General features: G+C 30.2%; 1 protein-coding gene across 4 annotated transcripts; it reads left to right on the forward strand.

Annotated features, from left to right (window-relative positions):
• Nucleotides 1-3,260: 3,260 nt before the first annotated feature.
• Nucleotides 3,261-19,053, forward strand: LOC132708849 (solute carrier family 41 member 1-like). 4 transcript variants are annotated; one of them, XM_060681479.1, is made up of 10 exons: nucleotides 3,261-3,416; nucleotides 13,419-13,542; nucleotides 14,683-14,853; nucleotides 14,913-15,079; nucleotides 15,447-15,626; nucleotides 15,681-15,825; nucleotides 15,888-16,034; nucleotides 17,465-17,615; nucleotides 17,682-17,887; nucleotides 17,948-19,053. In XM_060681479.1, the coding sequence occupies exons 3-10, from the start codon at nucleotides 14,685-14,687 to the stop codon at nucleotides 18,277-18,279; spliced, it is 1,497 nt and encodes a 498-aa protein (XP_060537462.1). In that variant the 5' UTR covers nucleotides 3,261-3,416; nucleotides 13,419-13,542; nucleotides 14,683-14,684; the 3' UTR covers nucleotides 18,280-19,053. The 4 variants fall into 4 exon arrangements, with proteins under 4 accessions (XP_060537462.1, XP_060537464.1, XP_060537463.1 ...); XM_060681481.1 differs by having other exon boundaries at nucleotides 13,422-13,542; XM_060681480.1 differs by lacking the exon at nucleotides 3,261-3,416 and adding an exon at nucleotides 9,169-9,276.
• The last annotated feature ends 27 nt before the right edge of the window (nucleotides 19,054-19,080 follow it).

Below are 19,080 nucleotides of genomic sequence, written 5' to 3' on the forward strand. Positions count from 1 at the left end.
CTTATTAGTACGGTAGACAAGAAGCAATTCCTGCAACGTGTCTACTACAGCTATTTTTACTGCAAAATCACGAAAAATGACGATTGAAAGTGTTAATCTGTATAACGAAACGATTTAGTTGCGTTTTTTTTTTTCAAAACTGGAGAATGCTAAACTTCGGGCAGGAAAAATCTTAGTGGAAAAAATGTTCGAAAAGCGAGTGCGATGAGGAAATTCTTTTCCTAATCGGTTTTTGGCCGGTCACTGGAGAAAAAATAGGAAATAAGAAACTTATGGCTGACATTTCTAAGTTGTGACATGTTTAGCACTTTTCAATTACTTAGTATTACCACTTATTGTTCAATTAATACTCAATTATTATTAACTAACCCCAAAACTAATCAATAATTAAATTAACAGACTTTATTAATTATTAAAATATTTAAGTGGCAAAATGTGTATTGAAGTAATCAGTATTTTGGTGGAATACGATGACTTTAAATAAGGCAATTTTAATGCAATAAATATTTAACAACTTTAGACTAATTAAAACGGTAGGCAATCAAGACCCATTAACAAGCATCAGATAACGGCATGAAAAATGCATAGCATTTGGTCAGATAAGAACATAATCTTAAAAATTGTAAATGAATTATTTCTGTTAAAAAAGTTGTTTTATTCACTTTTTAAATAGTTTTAGACATTTCGCATATCTGACATATCTGAAAACAGCTAAACACGTCAAAAAGTACAAATATAATAAATTAGAGTTTCACTTTTAAAATTAATTAATCAATCATTGAGCCCTTATTTGACCATCTGACATTAAAAAATTCATATGGTTGCTTTTTTTTCATAAAATTAAATTTTTTGATATTGTGAAAAATCCACGTCTTGACAGAGTTTATCAGGTATTGATGTTACAATTTAAGCAGAAAAGTTGAATGTGATTAACACAAAAATGATCAAATTAAATCAAATATTTTTGTTTGAAAGGCCAAATTGCACTTAGTATAGGAAAAGTCGATTTTACAAAAATAACGAAAATAGTATCAGGTACTAAGAAATATTCTTATGTAAAAATAGGAAATAAGAAACCTATGGTACACAGTTCTACGTTTTGACATGCTTAGGAGTTTTCAAATACTTAGTAGTTCCACTTATTCTTCTGTTAACAATCATGTATAGGCAACCATTCCCAAAAAAATACGTAGCGTTTGGTCAGATAAGAACAAAATTATAAATGAATTATTTCCGTCTAAAAAGGTGATTTATTCAATTGTTAAATAAGTTTTAACATTTTGCTACATAAATATGTGGATAGTTAATAAAATTGACAATTGATTAGGGACCCAGTAATTGAAAAAGGGAAAAAACAAAAAACACTAGCAAAAAGGCAAGGAGGTAAGAATAGACTAAAAGAATTGGAAAGCCCAGGGGCAAAAAAATGGAGACGACTTTGGAATTGCCATACAATACCAGAAAAGCAATAAAACGTGTGTAAATAAGAAAGAAAACTTTACGACAGTAAAGAAAGTAATTAAAAAAAATAAATGTTTGAAATCAGCTAAGCACGTAAAAACGTATAAATGTTAGCTAAAGAATAATTTGTATTCGAAGGTATTGTAAAAAAAGGAATGAACATAAACAAGATAAAAAATATAAATATAAACAAATTAAATATTATCTGACATCCTAGACAATAAATTAGCATTTATTTTCCTAAAAGAAAAAACTGTTCGAGAAGCAATTTTTAAGATGAGAAAATCTATTGGAATAGTTTAATAAATGTTATTACTCTGTATTTGTTTAAAACAGATAGGAATATGTGTTGCAAATAAATAGTGTTGATCAAATCGAACCAAATATGTTTATTCCAAACACCAAACTATTATAGGAAAAATCGTCCGAAAAATAAAAAATAAAAAATAAAAAAAAGTAGCTAAATACTGAGAAAAAATCTTGTAAAAAAAAGAAATAAGAAACCTGCAAAATATAACAGTCTGTCCCAGTACGGGCAAAGATGTACGATATTAGAGAAACGAATTGTCCTAGAATTTTGAAAAAAAAAATTAAGTCAATCGAGTTTCTGAAGTATCCAGCATTTATCAAATATGTTTAAAATATTAAAGTCTCATTATATGCTTTCAAGTGACAGTTGTTCTCAAAACAATAATCTTCTTATTTGGACTGTTGGAGAGGAAAGGAAAAAAATTGATAAAACGCATTGTCGAAAAACAGAAACAGTTATCCAAAATCATTGCGAGCTTGCGAGTAAATTTTGGATATGAAGAAGTTAAATTTTTACACACTTACAGACATTAAATTAACAAATTACACAAAACCAAAGGTTATATAAGTGGTCTTTCTTATATCTCCTTTATTTTTTTTTCTTTTGCACGGCATTAACAACGATTTAAACAAAAATTGCAATCGAAAACGAGAAGTGGTTATGTTTCAATAATCCTAATTTAGTTGTACAGAAAAATTATATAAGAATTAGCGCTTGCCGTTATCATGCCTTGGCTCGAAATTAAGATAAAGAGGGTTAAAATTGGTTAAAAACTATTTCAGAAAGACCGTGAACAGTTTTTTTTTTGATAAAATGCTGGGTCCTGATAGAGAAAGTGAACACAAATTTAATAAACCTGTAATTTAGAAGTGCGTTTTGCTAAGGTTTTATGTAAAATTGGAATTTGTCTTTAAAATTTATATAATAATAAATAAATAAATAAATAAAAGTACATAAGCTAAATTTATGGATATTAAGATTTCTAGCCACAGGTGAAACTTCTTAATTCGTATTAAACATTTGTAAAGTAATATATGACACTTTCAACGACGAATTTCTACAAGTAAGCTTACGAAAATATAATTGTAATTGCATGGTTTTAAGAATGACGCTATCAATAACGCCGAATAAAACATATCCAACATTTAGAATTTGTATGCAATCAGCGATGAAAATGAAACTTTTTAAGATGTAAAAGCATTTTTACATTTTTGATTAATTACTTGGAAATATACTTCAATCATAATTTTATCGATAACCGCATTAATCTAAAATCCAGCGAACCATTTCTCAAGCCCACAGAAAAAAAGTTTTCCGCTCCTAAATACACAGACCAAATTGTTATCTTCAATATCTACAATACAATTAATCGATTTTTAGCCAGCGATGGTGATAGAAAAGTAATCAAAGGATCAAGTCCTGCCCTGCGTTTGATCTGATCAGAAACGGCGACGGTAGTCCTCGGTGGAGATAGGCTAATATTATTTACCTGAGATATTTTAAAAGACAGTTTTAGTTGACTGTGAAGTGGTGTGAGTTTCGAATTGACAGACGCACCTGGCTTCACATTTAACGGACACGTGTATATATTTCACGTGTGTTTTGTTTCGGAACTGGCTGGTTTTCCGATTACACTCGTCACCTTGTAAGTCAATTTTAGCATTTTCAGTGATAATTTTTTTTTTTGCGATTGACAATGGGCAATCAATTTCGAAAATTTCCGTTATAAGATTTTTAATTCAATATAAAACAAGTATTTAGATCGCATTATTGCGGCAACCACATAGGTATGCGTGATTTAATAACGCCGATATTGAATGCCGTTTTAGACTAGCCTTTGCCTTAACAATTTTGATTATTATAATTAAATTTTTCTAGCTGCTTTCAATTAATTCTTCAACTATTTAATTATGCGTACATTTCAACACGTATGACATGCAAATTGAAATTGTTTTTTGCTTTAAATCGGATATTATTTAGTGCCAACAACTGGTTTTATAAATAAAGCAGCTTGCTCTAGAGGAAGTTAATTTCATTTTTGTTAAAAGTTACGCGGTTTGCGAAAAATTCTCAAAGTTTATTTAAAAGTTTTTACCTCATTGTTTTGTGATAGTGGGTATACAAATAGTAAAGCTGAATATTAATTTTGGTTATTTTTTTAAATTTTAAAGTACACCGCTAACTTCTTTCTTTTTTTTTTTCGGATTAAATAGCTAAAGATGCAAGTTTTGTAGTAACTTTTCGAGATAAAAAAATAAAAGTTATAGAAAAAATGCATTTCAAGTTTTAGTTGCTTATTAAAAAAAAAACAGAAAAAGGGTATTTTCTGTCAAAAATATTGAATATAGATTTTTTTCGAGAGAGTATTTAAAAACAAAAGAGTAGAAACCCGTTTCTAAAGTCACACTTAAACATTTTTTTATACAAAAAATAGCATTTCCAGTTTTTGTTGCTTGTTCATAAAAAAAGCGAGAAAAAGGATATTTTTTTATCCAAAATATTGGTTATAGCCGTGTATACCGTAAACAGCTCTATTCGACATTTGATAAAGTATTTATAAGAAACCGATCTTTTAAAAAGTATGTATCAAGAAAAGAAATAACGGTACATAAAGACCAAGTAATAATTAATTATTTTTTCATAGGCTCCTGTAATACCATATACAAATCTTCTGGATTTCTCTCGTGTTGGTTGTTGATAAATTGAACTTGCTGACAGTCTGACAGTTTCAGTTAAGCTCTGAAGAAGTCAACAGGATGATAGGCGAAACGTTGGCAAATTCGATTTGTTCTTTCGGTGAATTTACACTAAATGACGAGTAAAAAGTTGGGAATACCCAAAAATTTAAAGTCTTTCCCCTTCTCACGCTTAGATTGGTACAACCTGTACACATAGAGACCCATTTCCACGCAATAATTAAACCCACACACTCCCCGCCCATGAATACCAATGAAGAGATTTTGACTAATAAAAAACCGAAAAGTTTCGGGATGATTAATCGATAATTTTTCACCAACGTAAATACGAACGAGATAGGAAACCCATCGGTGCCAATAGAATAACTTTAAATTGGATGTAATGATGAAAATCCCGAAAACATTAAAATTATAATTATTTGCGGTAAATCCCACAAACTCCTCTATTGTTCGTGAGCGAACATAAAACGCATTGGTTTATTATTTCTACTTATCTCTGCGTCGTCAAATATAAAATTTCCTTTGGTAATGTGCAGTTAAAATTTATTACTCTCGAAGAAAATTAAGTATTAGATATACATAACGTACTTTAGGTGCTGATAAATATAATACACCCAATTCTCTAAAAATGACTATGGATTAAATGATGTATGCTTATTTGATGTCCCATGTTAGAAAATTTTGTACAAAGGAAACTCGCTGATCTTGTAAAGAGCCAACATCAAATCCACATTAAGTGCCAAATACTTGGGTTCAAAAAACTTTTGAGATTTTTTGAACAGAAAAAAATTAAGTAAGTGTCAAAATTGAAAATGTGCTGTTAAAATTATAATTTTATATTTTTATAGACTTTTTTGCAGCATTCGCATTGTAAATATTTATATTAAAATTTTTCTTAGAATTATATTTCAGGTTTAACAAATAATAGCAAATGATGACATTTTCAGACCTATATATTCGCCATCATAGATTTGACTTATTTTTAAACAAGCAATTTTCTTAAAGATAAGTTTTGGAAGGAAGACATGAAATCATCATGAAATTGTTCAGATATTTTTCCACTTGACTTTTTTATGAGGGTATCTAAAAAACAAAATTTACTAATACCAGACCTAAGAATTAATTAAAGTATTATAAGAAAGAATTATTAATATTTGCCTCATCCTATATATGTAAGCATATATACAAAATTTCTAAGGATTATTGAGAAGAGTTTCTTAAATTAGGAAGAAAACTAAAACTGAACCACAGAAAGATAATGAAATACTTAAATCTTCCTCGGTGCTTCTTTCTATTATTTTTACTTTGCGCTATATAATTTCCTTTATTTAACGAATTAAAGAGAAAATGTCATCATTTCATTGTGATTGACTTTGTCATGACTGACTAATTACTACGATTTAAGAGTTAAAGATTATTTTAAACCTAAAAAACGAAATCCCTGAAATTTGAAATTAAAAAAACGGATATATAAGAATATCTATACAGGGGGCTCCATTAAAAAAATATCAATTTAACATTTAAGAGTTAAGAAAATTTGGACCCGTATAGTCTCAAAACTAAAAGATGAAATGTCTGAAATTTGAAATGAAAAAAAAAAGACATCGATATCAATTTTTTTTACATATTTTGACAAAGATTTCAAACATCTGTGATCGATTTGAACGGGATAAAATCGAAATAAATACCAGGAAATGGTCTCGAGTCATATGTATACGTAGTAATTAGGTATTTATTGCGATAAAATTTTACTATCGAATTGAAAAAAAAGATGGTAGCCTTTAGGAGAACGATGGGGAATTAGCGTGATTTATGATGAGATTGTGGGATAAAAGAAGATCAAGTTTTGTATTAAGAGGAAGATTACTTCTAAAAATTCTTAAATTCTCTGCCGAGTAATAAACCAATTTGTTTATGTAGGTCGTTAAACTGTGAATGTTTGATAGACCTAGTGAATATATGTAACGATTTTTATGGTAAAAATATTCATTTTATCTGCTATTTTACAAATATTGTTATAATTTTTAAAACAGGGCGATAAAGCAGTCACTGTATTTTTTCAAAGAATTTTGTTTTTATATTTTACCAACATTGCTAAAGTCTACGTATGTAAAGAAAAAAATAAATGACGAGATGAAATTGTGGGATAAAACAAATTTTGTACACAGGCAAAGATAACTGATAACTATTTTACTAATTTAAGTCTACATACAAAAATGAAAAAAACATATTAAAGATTTGGGATATTTTTGGAAGTTGTATTTTTTTTCGAAAAATTTTATATTGACAATAATCTAATTATTACTCTTTTTCACGTTAAAAAACATAAGTTAGACCGTATTCGTTTTAAACTTGAAATACAGGGTCTATGCAAATTAGCTGTAATTGCCGTTTTACAAAATTTTTCCTGAGAACGTAATTATTTTCAAAGAAACCAAAATTTTTTCAGTGAATGTTACAAATTAATTATTTTTGATGTACAGATGTGATAAGAACGATATTTTTCTCACGAAGTGCAACTGGTTTACGATTCGGTATGACAAAAATGATGAAAAACGCCTTTTTTATTTTCGGGAATGTATGGATTTAAAAAAAGTGCATAATTCTGTTTTCCCGTTTCTATTGAGAAGTGTAATGAACGTAAATTAAAAACTCAATTACATTTCACAACAAACTTGGTACAAAATTAAAGCGACAATGCGACAACCTGAACACAATAACAAGTCACCGCTGCAAATGCTAATTAAAGCATTGCCGGCAATGTAAAAATCAAAACCGATCGATAACGAAATTTAAAATTTATTATAACTTAGTTCGATTACGTAACATTTTCGATTGGCGGGTATTAATGAAATTTTGAAAGTAGGTGCCAGGTGATAAGTTTTCTCTTTGTTGTCGCTTTTTCGCGGTTTTTTTTTCATCCTCCGATTACACCAAACGTCTGTGCAATCATGCGTGTCTCGTGTTTTAAACGTTATATTGTTTGTAATAAATTATTTCGGTTATTGATCTTATCTGCGTTTAACGTTTTTTTTTTGTTGGGAAAACCTTACGATATCGGTTGTTTTACAATTGGTCGCAAATATTTGCATGTAGGTACATAATTCCACCGAATAAAGGACAACCGTTTCAAAGAAATTATATGGTTTAATGATGAATGTTTTGTCGTAAGAAATTCGCTACTTTTGACTTTATTAAGATGTTTACAACAAACAGCGGTATTAATTAAAAACGCCATTATTTGTTATCTGTTAAAAAAATACAGTTGTAGTATATGTTATTTTTAAATTTTTTTTTTTTATAAGACAGACTCTGGCTTCATTTTCCTCCTCGAAGTTTTTTTCAAAAATATCGAGGATGGCGCTTATTTTATAACTGCTACATATTCCACAACATAAGGAAAAATGTTTTAGTGGCGTTTCAGTGTTTTCCAGTGAAAAATTCCCAACTTTTAACTTTACTAAGTTTAATAATTTAAAACATTGATTTTTTTTATCAGTTAAGAAACAATTTATTTGTTATTTTTTATTTTATTTATTTATTTATTTTTTGAGACAGAAATTCTGACATTTCATTTCTTCATTTTGGTATTGCGTCGAACTAAGCATAGCAATGCTATAGTCAAATTACGTTTTATTTTTAATGTTTTTTTTTAAATTCATTAGCAGTTTAAAAAAACAATTTCAATTATATTTTTTTTGACACAGGATCTGACATCGACTTTTGAAGCTGATGACTTTCATATTCATTTCAATTATTTTTTCAATACTAAAGATCACGATACGGATCGTTAGGATATTGGTTGCTTTAAAATCGGTAGCCAGCATTTAGCAATTCCACAAAATAAGTAGTAGTGGAACGACGAAAGCGAACACTTAAAACTTACTAGAGGCGCTTTCATAGAACTTATTTCACCATTAACAAAAAATGTTGATTAATCCGGACTGATTTAAACGACTTCACCACACAATTACATAACTATTTATGAATGCAACAATTTCTTGAACTTAAATGAAGCAAAAATGTGATGTGATTAACATTTACTCTAAAACAAAAAGAAATTGTTATTAGAACTATTTGAATATGACGTAAAGTACTATCTTCTTGGTATTGAGTGTGGAAAATAAAAGAGCATATCTTCTATTTTTGAGTAAAAAAAAATGAATTTTTCAAATTTTTTTAAAGAAAATATGATTACAATTAAAATAAATGGAAAGGACGTTTTACTTTAAATAGTTATTAAAATACTGCATTGAGTAAAAACATTATTATCCAGACATTTAAAAAAATAGTACATATTTTATTTGTGCTATTTTCCAATTCCTAGAATTAAATAAAATTATTAATGATCTTTTATCTTTAATCATCAAACTTCAGATTAAGTAAGTAAATTAACAGTGAAAAACACCGAGAAGTCCTCTATATCGCATGGTTTCCGTCAGAATAGAACAATCGCATAATTGCATAAATAGGTTGCGAAAAAATATTATTGTAATTCACCACCATTTGTCAAAGGCGTGTATCGGTTTATAACAAATTATATAGCACCGCAATTTCAAAAAATCTTACCTTTTGGTATTGATCTTTGGTATTCATTTAGGTGTCTTATTAAAATGTTGTTTAGTTTTATCATTTTGAACCCCAATTACGGAAAATTCACGTCTTTTTGTTGAAAAAGACGTCGATTAACCCGCCTATGCCGGTGCAATTTAAATGACGGACTTATCGCTAAACTTATAGTTTCCTTCAATATTTTCGCTAGATATTGTAGTTGTGACGTTTATCGAACATTAGAAATGGCGGATGTGGGTAAGTTGAATGTTTCTTCCGAATGACGAAAATATTTCCCAAATTATATCAGCTTAATTGAACAATGGCTCAATTAGATACGCATCAAGTTAATACATTCGTGATTTAATCGAAATTTTCGGTTTTATCGAGCATTTTCAAGTGTAAAACAAAGTTTAAAATTTCTCCGAATGACTTTATCAGCAAACAAATACTTGAACATCGCGATTAAACAAAGCACAATAGCGTTTATGCAAATTGGGAAGTTCAATTGTTTTTATTTTTATTTCCATGACATATTCAAAATGGTGGCGCCAGCAGTCACATGACGCGACTATTTTCAACTTCACTCATTATCAGTGTTTTTTGTTGGTTTTCCTTATTAGCGCAGAAATGAAATGAAATTTTTGTTCGATGTTTACTTCTAACAATCATTCCTGATCTTCCCCCATATACAAACATATAATTGTTATAATTAAACCAAAATTTTAAATCATACTAAAAAGTTTGTTTTTTATTTTAATTTCACTTGTAGAAATTCGAATGCATTGAGACAAAACTCGCTGTGCGATTCCCACATTCTTCGAAAACTATTTAAATTTTTCAAGAAATTATCGACATCTTGGTTTTAAAAACATTATTTTTAAAAAATCATAACATTGTATTTTTCTTTCCTCGTGTTCATAATATTCTAATAATGACAAAATCAATTTCATAATTCAGACCTTTTTCGGGACTTTGGCAAATGGGTGCCAATTAAAATAAGGCAACAAGTTCTTTTAGTGATCTTATTGCTACTAAAGACACCTATGTCTATGTAGACGACAAACTTGTGTCCCTGGTGGAGTTGACAATATGTGCTGTTAAATAAGTTATTAGCATCACTTATCGGATAATAATATTTCAGTTCAAAGGAGAGATAAAAAAAATGCAATGCAATGTGGTAATGTCATAGCAATACACGAAAAAGAAAATTAATGCTGAAGGAAAATCGTAACTTCCTACTAATGAGGAAAATAAAATAATTGAATGGTTATTTATCTGATGACGAATTTAATGCGATGTCATTATTTGTTCGACAGGTACAAGGAAGGAGGTTATAATTTAAACCCACGATTTTTGCAAAAACAATGCCAAATGACATTTTACATTAAATTAGACACCGGAACCGCACTTTTTAATTTCATATAGAATTTAATGTAATTCATGTAATTATATCGTCAAAATTAGCACTCGCGTGCATTGATGTTTGTGGGTGCATTTTTAAAATATTTTTTACGTGGTTCTGGAATCAACAGACAGTATGTTGCTATAAGCAAACTCGTTTAATATTGCCGCAGTTAATATAATAAGTATATTGAACAAAAAAGTTAATACCGGAATTATTTAAATTTCATAAGGAAATTCGCTAAAGCACATAAAGATTGAGAGGGAAAAAATGCGATATTGATTGAAATTTTGTATTAGGAACAGACCATGAATGTAACAAAAAAGCAAATACAGTTTGTTTTCATTTAACCTTTAGCTTTTTAAGGTTTTTGTACGCCATTGTGTTTGAACAGGCAACTTTTCTAAATAGCTGTTTTCTTGGTTACCATATAGAAGCCTAAATAATCAACTTGCATACAAAAAACAAATCATTTATTAACAGTTACAGAACACAAGGATATACAACTAATTCGGAATTCTTCTAGTGAAAACGTGGAACCACAATTTGCTATTGCTATTAAAAATCGCGAGGAGCTGCTTGTCACTGAAATTTCCTAGTCACCAGGAAAAACGCAAAAAGCACTTATTTTTATGAAATTGTTTGTCACAATCGCAAATTGCAGACATTTGTGTTTAATCGGTCGGCTTAATAAAACCGTTGTCAACGATATCCATTGTCAATGTCGCCGATATGTCATCAAACGTGACTAAAAAAACTCGAGTATGTGATTTAGAAAAACTACGATGCTTCAAATTAAGTCAACAAATAAATGTTTATTGTTATTGATATATTATTTAAAGACCTTGTTCGAATTGCTAGATACATATTTATCCGTGTGTTTTTATTTTTCAAACAATTATTTCTAAAAACCTTTTAATTCGAATATAGTAAGTTGCCGGTAACATTTTACCGTCGATAGCGCAAGTAGATTTATAGGATTAAAAATTTGATATATACTTTTTTATTAATAGTAACGTCTATCGCAAACCCAAACATTATTGTGTCAAAACAAAGATTCCGATATTTATTGAGCTTTGATAGGTTGTAAATCACCTAAACTAAAGTACCGTCTGAAGTTTCAAAAGAACTAGTATTATTCACAGAAACGCAAATCAAAATGTTAGCTTAAAAACTCAATCAAAAGCAATTTATCTTCGTATAATTTTGTTAATTCACTTCTTGAACTGAATTGAGTTTCAAAAATAACGCCTGCTTAAGGCGTAAAAATTTCCTATATCTTACTGAATGCGGGATAATGATTTCTGCATTTGAAAAATAACATTGTAACTTGGTTGATTAGTTTTGATGACGTAATAAAAATACCATTTTAGACTTTCAAATAAACTTCTATAAATATGTTGTTATAATCCGGAATTGTTTTAAAATTGCAAAAATTATATTTTTATATTATATTATTTAAAACACCAGAAAATAATATGTTTCGATTGTGTATGTACAGGGTGTCCCTACCCAATTAACTCAATAGGTACGAACGATAAAGAAAGCTGCATAATTTTGGGTAGTTCTATATTTTTCAGTTTTTAATTTTTATTATATACAGAGCGTGCAGTTCATCTGGGGTAAATACCAGCTTTCTTATTTGACATATAATAAATAAATAATAATAATAATAATATTAATAATAAATAATCTAAAATTTTATGTCAAAAATCAAGTCCTAAAATAATTAAAAATTTTCCTATAATTATTTATTTTTTTGGTGGACAAAAATAAAATATAAAAAAAGTAAAAAGTCAACGTTTTCATTTATTTATTTTTAAATTCGCAATGTAATTGTAATATTTACACATTTTATGTAATAATTTATGATTCTGATTGCGTCAAATCTTATGTTTTAAAACACCATGCTCCCTTAAATCACGTCTAATTCTACCAAAAATTGTTAAATGTAACAATTATATAGATACAATCTTTCATGTTCTGAATACCTGCTGGGTTTTAATTAAAAAAGTCAAGAAGCTTCGATTTGAAAAAATTGAGTATTTATTTCGTAATAAAGTAAATAAGTATTTAGTTTTGTCGGTAAGAGATCAAGGCTAATTTTTATAAATTTATAACATCATTTGTTTATTTTCTTGCTAAACATCTAGAAATTATTACAAATTTCTAAATCCTGCTTTACTGATTTTTCATACCAATCAGTAAAAGTATAATAATTACATTGGCACATCTTAAACTGATAACAGTAACAGACTTGTGGGATCCCATAATTATTCATAATAATTGTTTTACCTAATATAACATACTGAGGTCTATCCTTTAAGTAAGCAAGAAGCTACCTCTGAAACCCATAGTATACAATAGTATACAACTTGATTGACATTTTATCAATACTAAACGAGTCAAATTTAAATCAAAGATTTTATTTTACGCAGTAATGATGTGCAATTAATAAAAATATATTATATGCATATTAATAATATTTCGATTTCGATAAAGCTAAATGGACTTTTGTTATTACCAAAACTAATGTTATTAAACATTACGGCAAAGAGTCATGAGTCAGTGAATAAAAAATAAATATCGTTTGAAAACTATTGTTATTTGCAGTTAATTTTTATAGAAATGACGAAGACTGAAAGCTTAATCAGAAAGGAAGTTATTTTAAGGAGAACGAAGATGGAGTGAATTTGAAGCCTTAAGTACCATAAGATTTCTGACTTAAACATCACAAATTTTTCTGCGTGTTCGTTTTAAAAAAGCAAGTCCTTGAAAAAACATTCCATTTCTGCTGTCATTCTGACGTCAGAATCAATATATCAATATAGGTACTCATGTGTGGATTGCCATTAATTATTAAACGGAGTTTAAGTTTCATAATTATGATCAATCATAAAGTATTTCTGAACGATTTCGACGAAAGATAAAACTTTTCAAAATGCTAATGTCAGTACGCTAAGTATTTTCTATTCATATTCTATGTTTTTATTAGCAGATCATTTTTTGCTGGATGTAATCGTACGGCAATTTCTACCAAGAAGACTTTGACGACCCTCAAAATTCATTTCACCAAACTGAGCTGTGACATCTTAGGTGGAATTCAGCCCAAACCGTAGGTAAGACATCAAAAAACAAGATTGAAATTTTTACTTTCAACAAAAGAATGTAAAATTAATGAAAGCACATTCTTGATTAGTTTTGCCTAGTTTCTTAATAAAAATGTTTGCGTTCATAACAATTATTTATAATTACACAAATTCTTTATTTAAAAAAAAATGCAAATAAATCAAAAATTTGGGAAAATAGAACTTGATGTTCATAATGTCGCTTTGGTGATATACGTTATCTCACTGATGTGTACAGCTTTCGACGATTTTGAAGGTTATCTCTATTGCTATTGGCATGAAAAATATTTAATAAAATCACCATTAAAGTACCTACTTAATTTTTCAAAGAAACTTCGGTTGTTGTTAAATCGGTTGCTGACATTTTAGAAGATTTGTAAATAGCATTAAATTACTTCTTTAAAAATTCAATGCCTTTTGATTGGCATAATTACTAAAAATAAACGGGGGACATTTTCTCTATTGCTTTACTGGAATAAATCACATTTTTAAAGAAAAATAATTGTGTGATTAATTTGTGGATTTAGTATGAAAAAGAAATCTAATGCCATGCAAAATTTGTTTTTGCGTATTCCAAATTCTATGAAACGTTTTAAAGTCCCTTTTTGAACTATTAATTGATTCATGAAACGAAACAACGTTAAAAATTTGGAAAAAAATTACACAAGGGTTTTGGGATATTTTTGTAAATTTTCAAGAGTTTTCATCTGACATGTGCTATCTACCACTCCACCTCTAACTGCGTCTAAAATTTTAAGGGTGGAGAGCTGAAATTCGACTTGAAAACGAAATTTGTGTGTTTGGTTTGTTTAAAAAAAAAGGGGCTTCCGATGGCTACCAGTTTATTTTAAGATCCAGGAAAAACCTACGACGTCTTAGGAACTTTTTGAACTTCGTTTTGGCTCATCTTGTATATTTCTACAAAGAATATGCGACGTATTTCGAACCATGTGTCCTCAAAATTCAAGTGGCTGCCACATTCGTCATTAACCAAAATGAAATACATTTATAATAGGTATTGCATATCATCGAAAGTACTTAAACGTTTATATATCAGAAAACATTTCCTTATCAAAGGCTGTCATTGAAAGTGGCTGTAATTCGTTACAAAAAAACACAATTCGTTTGCAGAAATGAACGTTAAAAACGAGCTGTACACGCCCACTGAGGAGAAGGACCAGAAATACCCTGATATGGATGACGAAAAATATATTGCAGATCCTGAACAGCTTACCACTACCACTACCATCATTTTGAGTCTTTCGCCTGACTTTGGTTATAAACAAAATGAAGTTGCAAACAGTAAGTGGTTTTTAAAAAAAAATCGTACGTGATTCGATTCAAGGGGTAATTATTTTCAGCGCTTCAGAAGCAAAAATCAATCGAATCCGTCCTTTCAACCCCTAGCGAATGCGATAGACTTGTGAAGAAAGAGAAATGGTACTCTGTAACCATCCAAATTTTTATACCATTCATGATAGCGGGCATCGGTACCATAGGTGCTGGAATAGTACTTGGAAGAGTGGAGGTAAGTAAATTACGTATCTGTAAAGCAATAACTCATCATAATCGACATCCGTCAAATGTTAAGTATGCCTTTCAAATTACAAATACATCGCTGTCACGAAAGGGAAAACATGAACTTTTAAAGTCGATGGACTCTTGTTGTGATAAGATAGCTGCTTCAAAAATTAACTTTTCAGTTAAAACTAGTAAGCTGAGCAACTTATTTTGAGTTTAGATTTGGAGTATTTTGTTATCCAGAGTCAATAAACAACATCGAGTAGGTAAATGGTTTAAAAAGCGTAAACGGTTGACTCCGACTGAGATAAACATTGATTTTTCAATCAATTAGCAGATTTGTCAAAAACGTTTTTTCTGGCATTGCATTGCAGAATTATGATGTCTTCAAAGAAGTTCGGGCCCTTTACGTGTTAGTGCCGGCTTTGCTGGGCTTGAAGGGAAATCTGGATATGTGTTTAGCTTCGCGGCTTTCCACGCAAGCGAATTTGGGCAACATGAAAGGGCGAAAAGAAGTTTTGAAAATGATAATTGGAAACATCGGTCTGGTTCAGGTAATATTATCGTTTTTTTTTTGTTATACAAAAATTTACAAATTCTATTTCTAGGTACAAGCAATAGTCGCTTCAGTGATCGTCTCGATTTTTGCAATAGTGACATCCGCCATTCTAAACGGAAACTTTTCGTGGCCTCACTCGTTTTTAATTACAGTTTGCAGCATTTTAACTGCGACTTTATCTTGCTTTACTTTAGGTACGACATTCCCAGTGCATATAATAATTATTTGTTATTTTAACGCATTTAATGTTTTTTAGATTTCGTCCTAATCAGCGTCATTTTCTTGTCGCATAAAATCAAACTCAACCCAGATAACTTGGCAACACCCTTAGCAGCCAGTATCGGTGATGTCGTGTCTCTTTTAGTGTTGTCTACTTGGGCACGGCTATTTTATAAAATTCATGGTAAGTAAAATTGGAACGTAGATTTAAAGTTTCTGTTTCAAAATTTTGCGCCACTGACTGATCAGTGCAGCTGTCGCAGTTTAAGGCTATTATTATTACAAAAAAGATAGTGAAAAAAAAGGGCAATGATATACGTGTTTATCATAATTATTACTTATTTGAAATTTGACAACGTACTTTTTTAACATCCTGTATTATTATCGTTGTGCTTCCACTGGGCTTTACATAATGCTAGGGGCCACGGAATCAAATTCAAGTTCATATAATAAACATGTGTGAAAAAAAAACTGATTTTTAACATATAGAATTTGATAGTTGACCTTTTTAAAACAAACCTAGTTTCTTATTGCAATGGCAGGGACCATTAAACACGATTTCCTATTTAAACTGTAAATTTTCGTCATATTCTGAGTAGACGTGATTGTTGGAGTCCAGAGAAATAATAACGGACTTTACATTGTTTTCTAGCATGTTTTACCAATGATATATTCATCATTTGCCCAAGCTTCGTCTAGAGTTAAAAATTGAGTTTTTTCGAAACTAAAATTTATTTTCAACAAAATGGGTGGAATGAAATTAACCGTTTTTATTTATATATATAATCGGTTTTTAAAACGTCTTTCAATGTTGTCCGATGCCTAACTTCCACAATCACCATCATCCCATTGATCTTCTCTCAAGTGACCATATCATATTACTGGTTAGTGATCCTTCTACTCCCAGACGTACTCAAACTTCTTCATTACGTATTCTCTCCTCTCTCTTCTAGATATTCGCAACGACCGTCTGAACACAATACTATATATACTCTTCCATGTATTCTAAATAATCTTGATCGTTGGCAAATTGTAACGCACATAACCAGACCATCTAATTCTATAGCCATAGCCCTGCATTTCTTTTTCTATCGATTTTCAGATTTTAATTTGTCCAAGTGAATGTCTATATCATCAGCAGGTACTGGGAGCATTTCCTTTTCCATCGATTTAGAGCTTTCCCTGAATTTCTCTTTGGTGCCCTGATAGAACTGAGTTTACCATCGTGCACCTCCAATCATAATCGAACAAGTTTCAACTATTTTTCAATGAATATTGAACATATTGAGAATAATATTTTTCTCACTTATACTATTCCAGTTCTCAGCAACCAATTTCACAACTGCTAGACTACAACCATGAATGTAATTTTAACCACTAAGGTCAACCTGTCACTTCGTTCATCCCAGGAAAAATGGGGGTATTTCTTTCCGTTTTTCTTTTTCTATCTTTCCATGTTTTTTTTTTTTAACAAGATGGTGGTTAAAATAGCTATTTATAGTTGAAAGGGCTCTGGTATCCTTTAGGTGCTGCTAAAATTGTTCGACAGAATTACATAAATACGGCAAACTTCATTTTCTATTTTTTTGTATCACGACTTCATTTATATTCCAGATACGTACCAATGGATAATTTTCGTTATCCTGGGAGTATACATATTTTTAATTCTACCTGGATGGATATTGATAGTAAGAAAAAACCACTACACTTCAAAAGTACTTACAAGAGGATGGACCCCCGTTTTGACAGCTTTGTTCATCAGTGGGTGAGTTTTTCACTACTACTCTGTAGTGTTTAGTCAATTAACATGTTTACATTTATAAATATTTAGTACTGGCGGATTGGTACTGGACACTGCGGTAGGACAATTCCCAGGCTACGTAACATTCCAACCAATTATCAACGGCATCGGTGGTAATTTGGTGTCCGTTCAAGCGAGTCGCACCTCAACCATGCTGCATAAAACTTCCATTAAGGGCGTCATACCACCACACACGAAGCAGTGGGTGGCACCTTGGACCGCCCTTTTGAAAGGAGGTAGGACTAGCAAGCTTCTTTCAATTTATAAATGCTAACAATTCGCTGTTTTCCTTTCAGTGTTTCCCGCAAAGACAGCAAGAATTTTGTTACTTATGTCCATCCCAGGCCAAATCATATTCGTCTTATCTGCAGATTTGATTTCAAATGATGGTGATTTGACGGCACAATTTCCATTTGTGTTTTCGTATTTGACGGTTAGCCTTGTACAATTAATGATACTTTTATATATTGCGCATTTAATGGTACATACCATGTGGAGATACAAAATGGACCCGGACAATTCGGCTATACCGTACTTAACAGCTCTGGGGGATCTGTTGGGTTCCACTTTACTATTGCTCGCGTTTATATTTTTGAGATCTATTCACCAAGAATATACACTAGTTTGATATCAGTGGGAGCAAGGTACGTCTTACATCATAATTTTTGTTCCTATATATGGCTTTATCGACGAACCACGCAGTCGGGTGAACATAAAAAAAAGTCCAGGAATTTTTGTGGATGTAGACTTATTTCTCAAACGAATTCGAAACGTTCAGAAGTTTTTGTCAAACGCAGTACTAACATGCATTTACTTCATTCTACAAAGTAGTTTTGTACTACAAGCTTGGTGATTTAGTTGACAACAGGGTCGATCGAAACAATATTGTTATTTATGTATTAACTATTAAACTCCGCCCATTTGAAACGTTTAGTGACCGAAATGTGTAATTTTCTTTTTAAAAAAGAATTTTTAAAATGTTGCTAATTAAACCCCTACTATTAATATTTTTATACTCGTAAAAGTATTCGTTAGTTTTAAGCAAATTTCGTCATGGATGTCAAGTTAGGTCTGAACTCCCCATAGTTACTAGTGTACCTATTTACCAAAGTTTTCAAGGTTGCACCAATTTTACTAATATTGACAAAAAAAAATCGTAGAGCAGTAGGTAATCATTTTTTTAACCCTAAACGCATATAACATACGACACTTGAGCATTGGATAATTTCTGACAGTACTTTTAAATTGACGACTATTGTACAAACTATGTTACATACCCCATAATAATTTAGATCTATACTGACCATGCAAAGATTTTTATTTTTTAATAAGTATTTTTTTGTAACATTGAGATTTATTTTGTTTTTATTTTATTATTAATTTATTATACATTATTGAGATATTTTCTTTATTTTGTCCCATAATCCCT

Source organism: Cylas formicarius, unplaced genomic scaffold (assembly GCF_029955315.1).
Source record: "Cylas formicarius isolate icCylForm1 unplaced genomic scaffold, icCylForm1.1 PGA_scaffold_12__32_contigs__length_19106922, whole genome shotgun sequence".
NCBI lineage: Eukaryota > Metazoa > Arthropoda > Insecta > Coleoptera > Brentidae > Cylas > Cylas formicarius.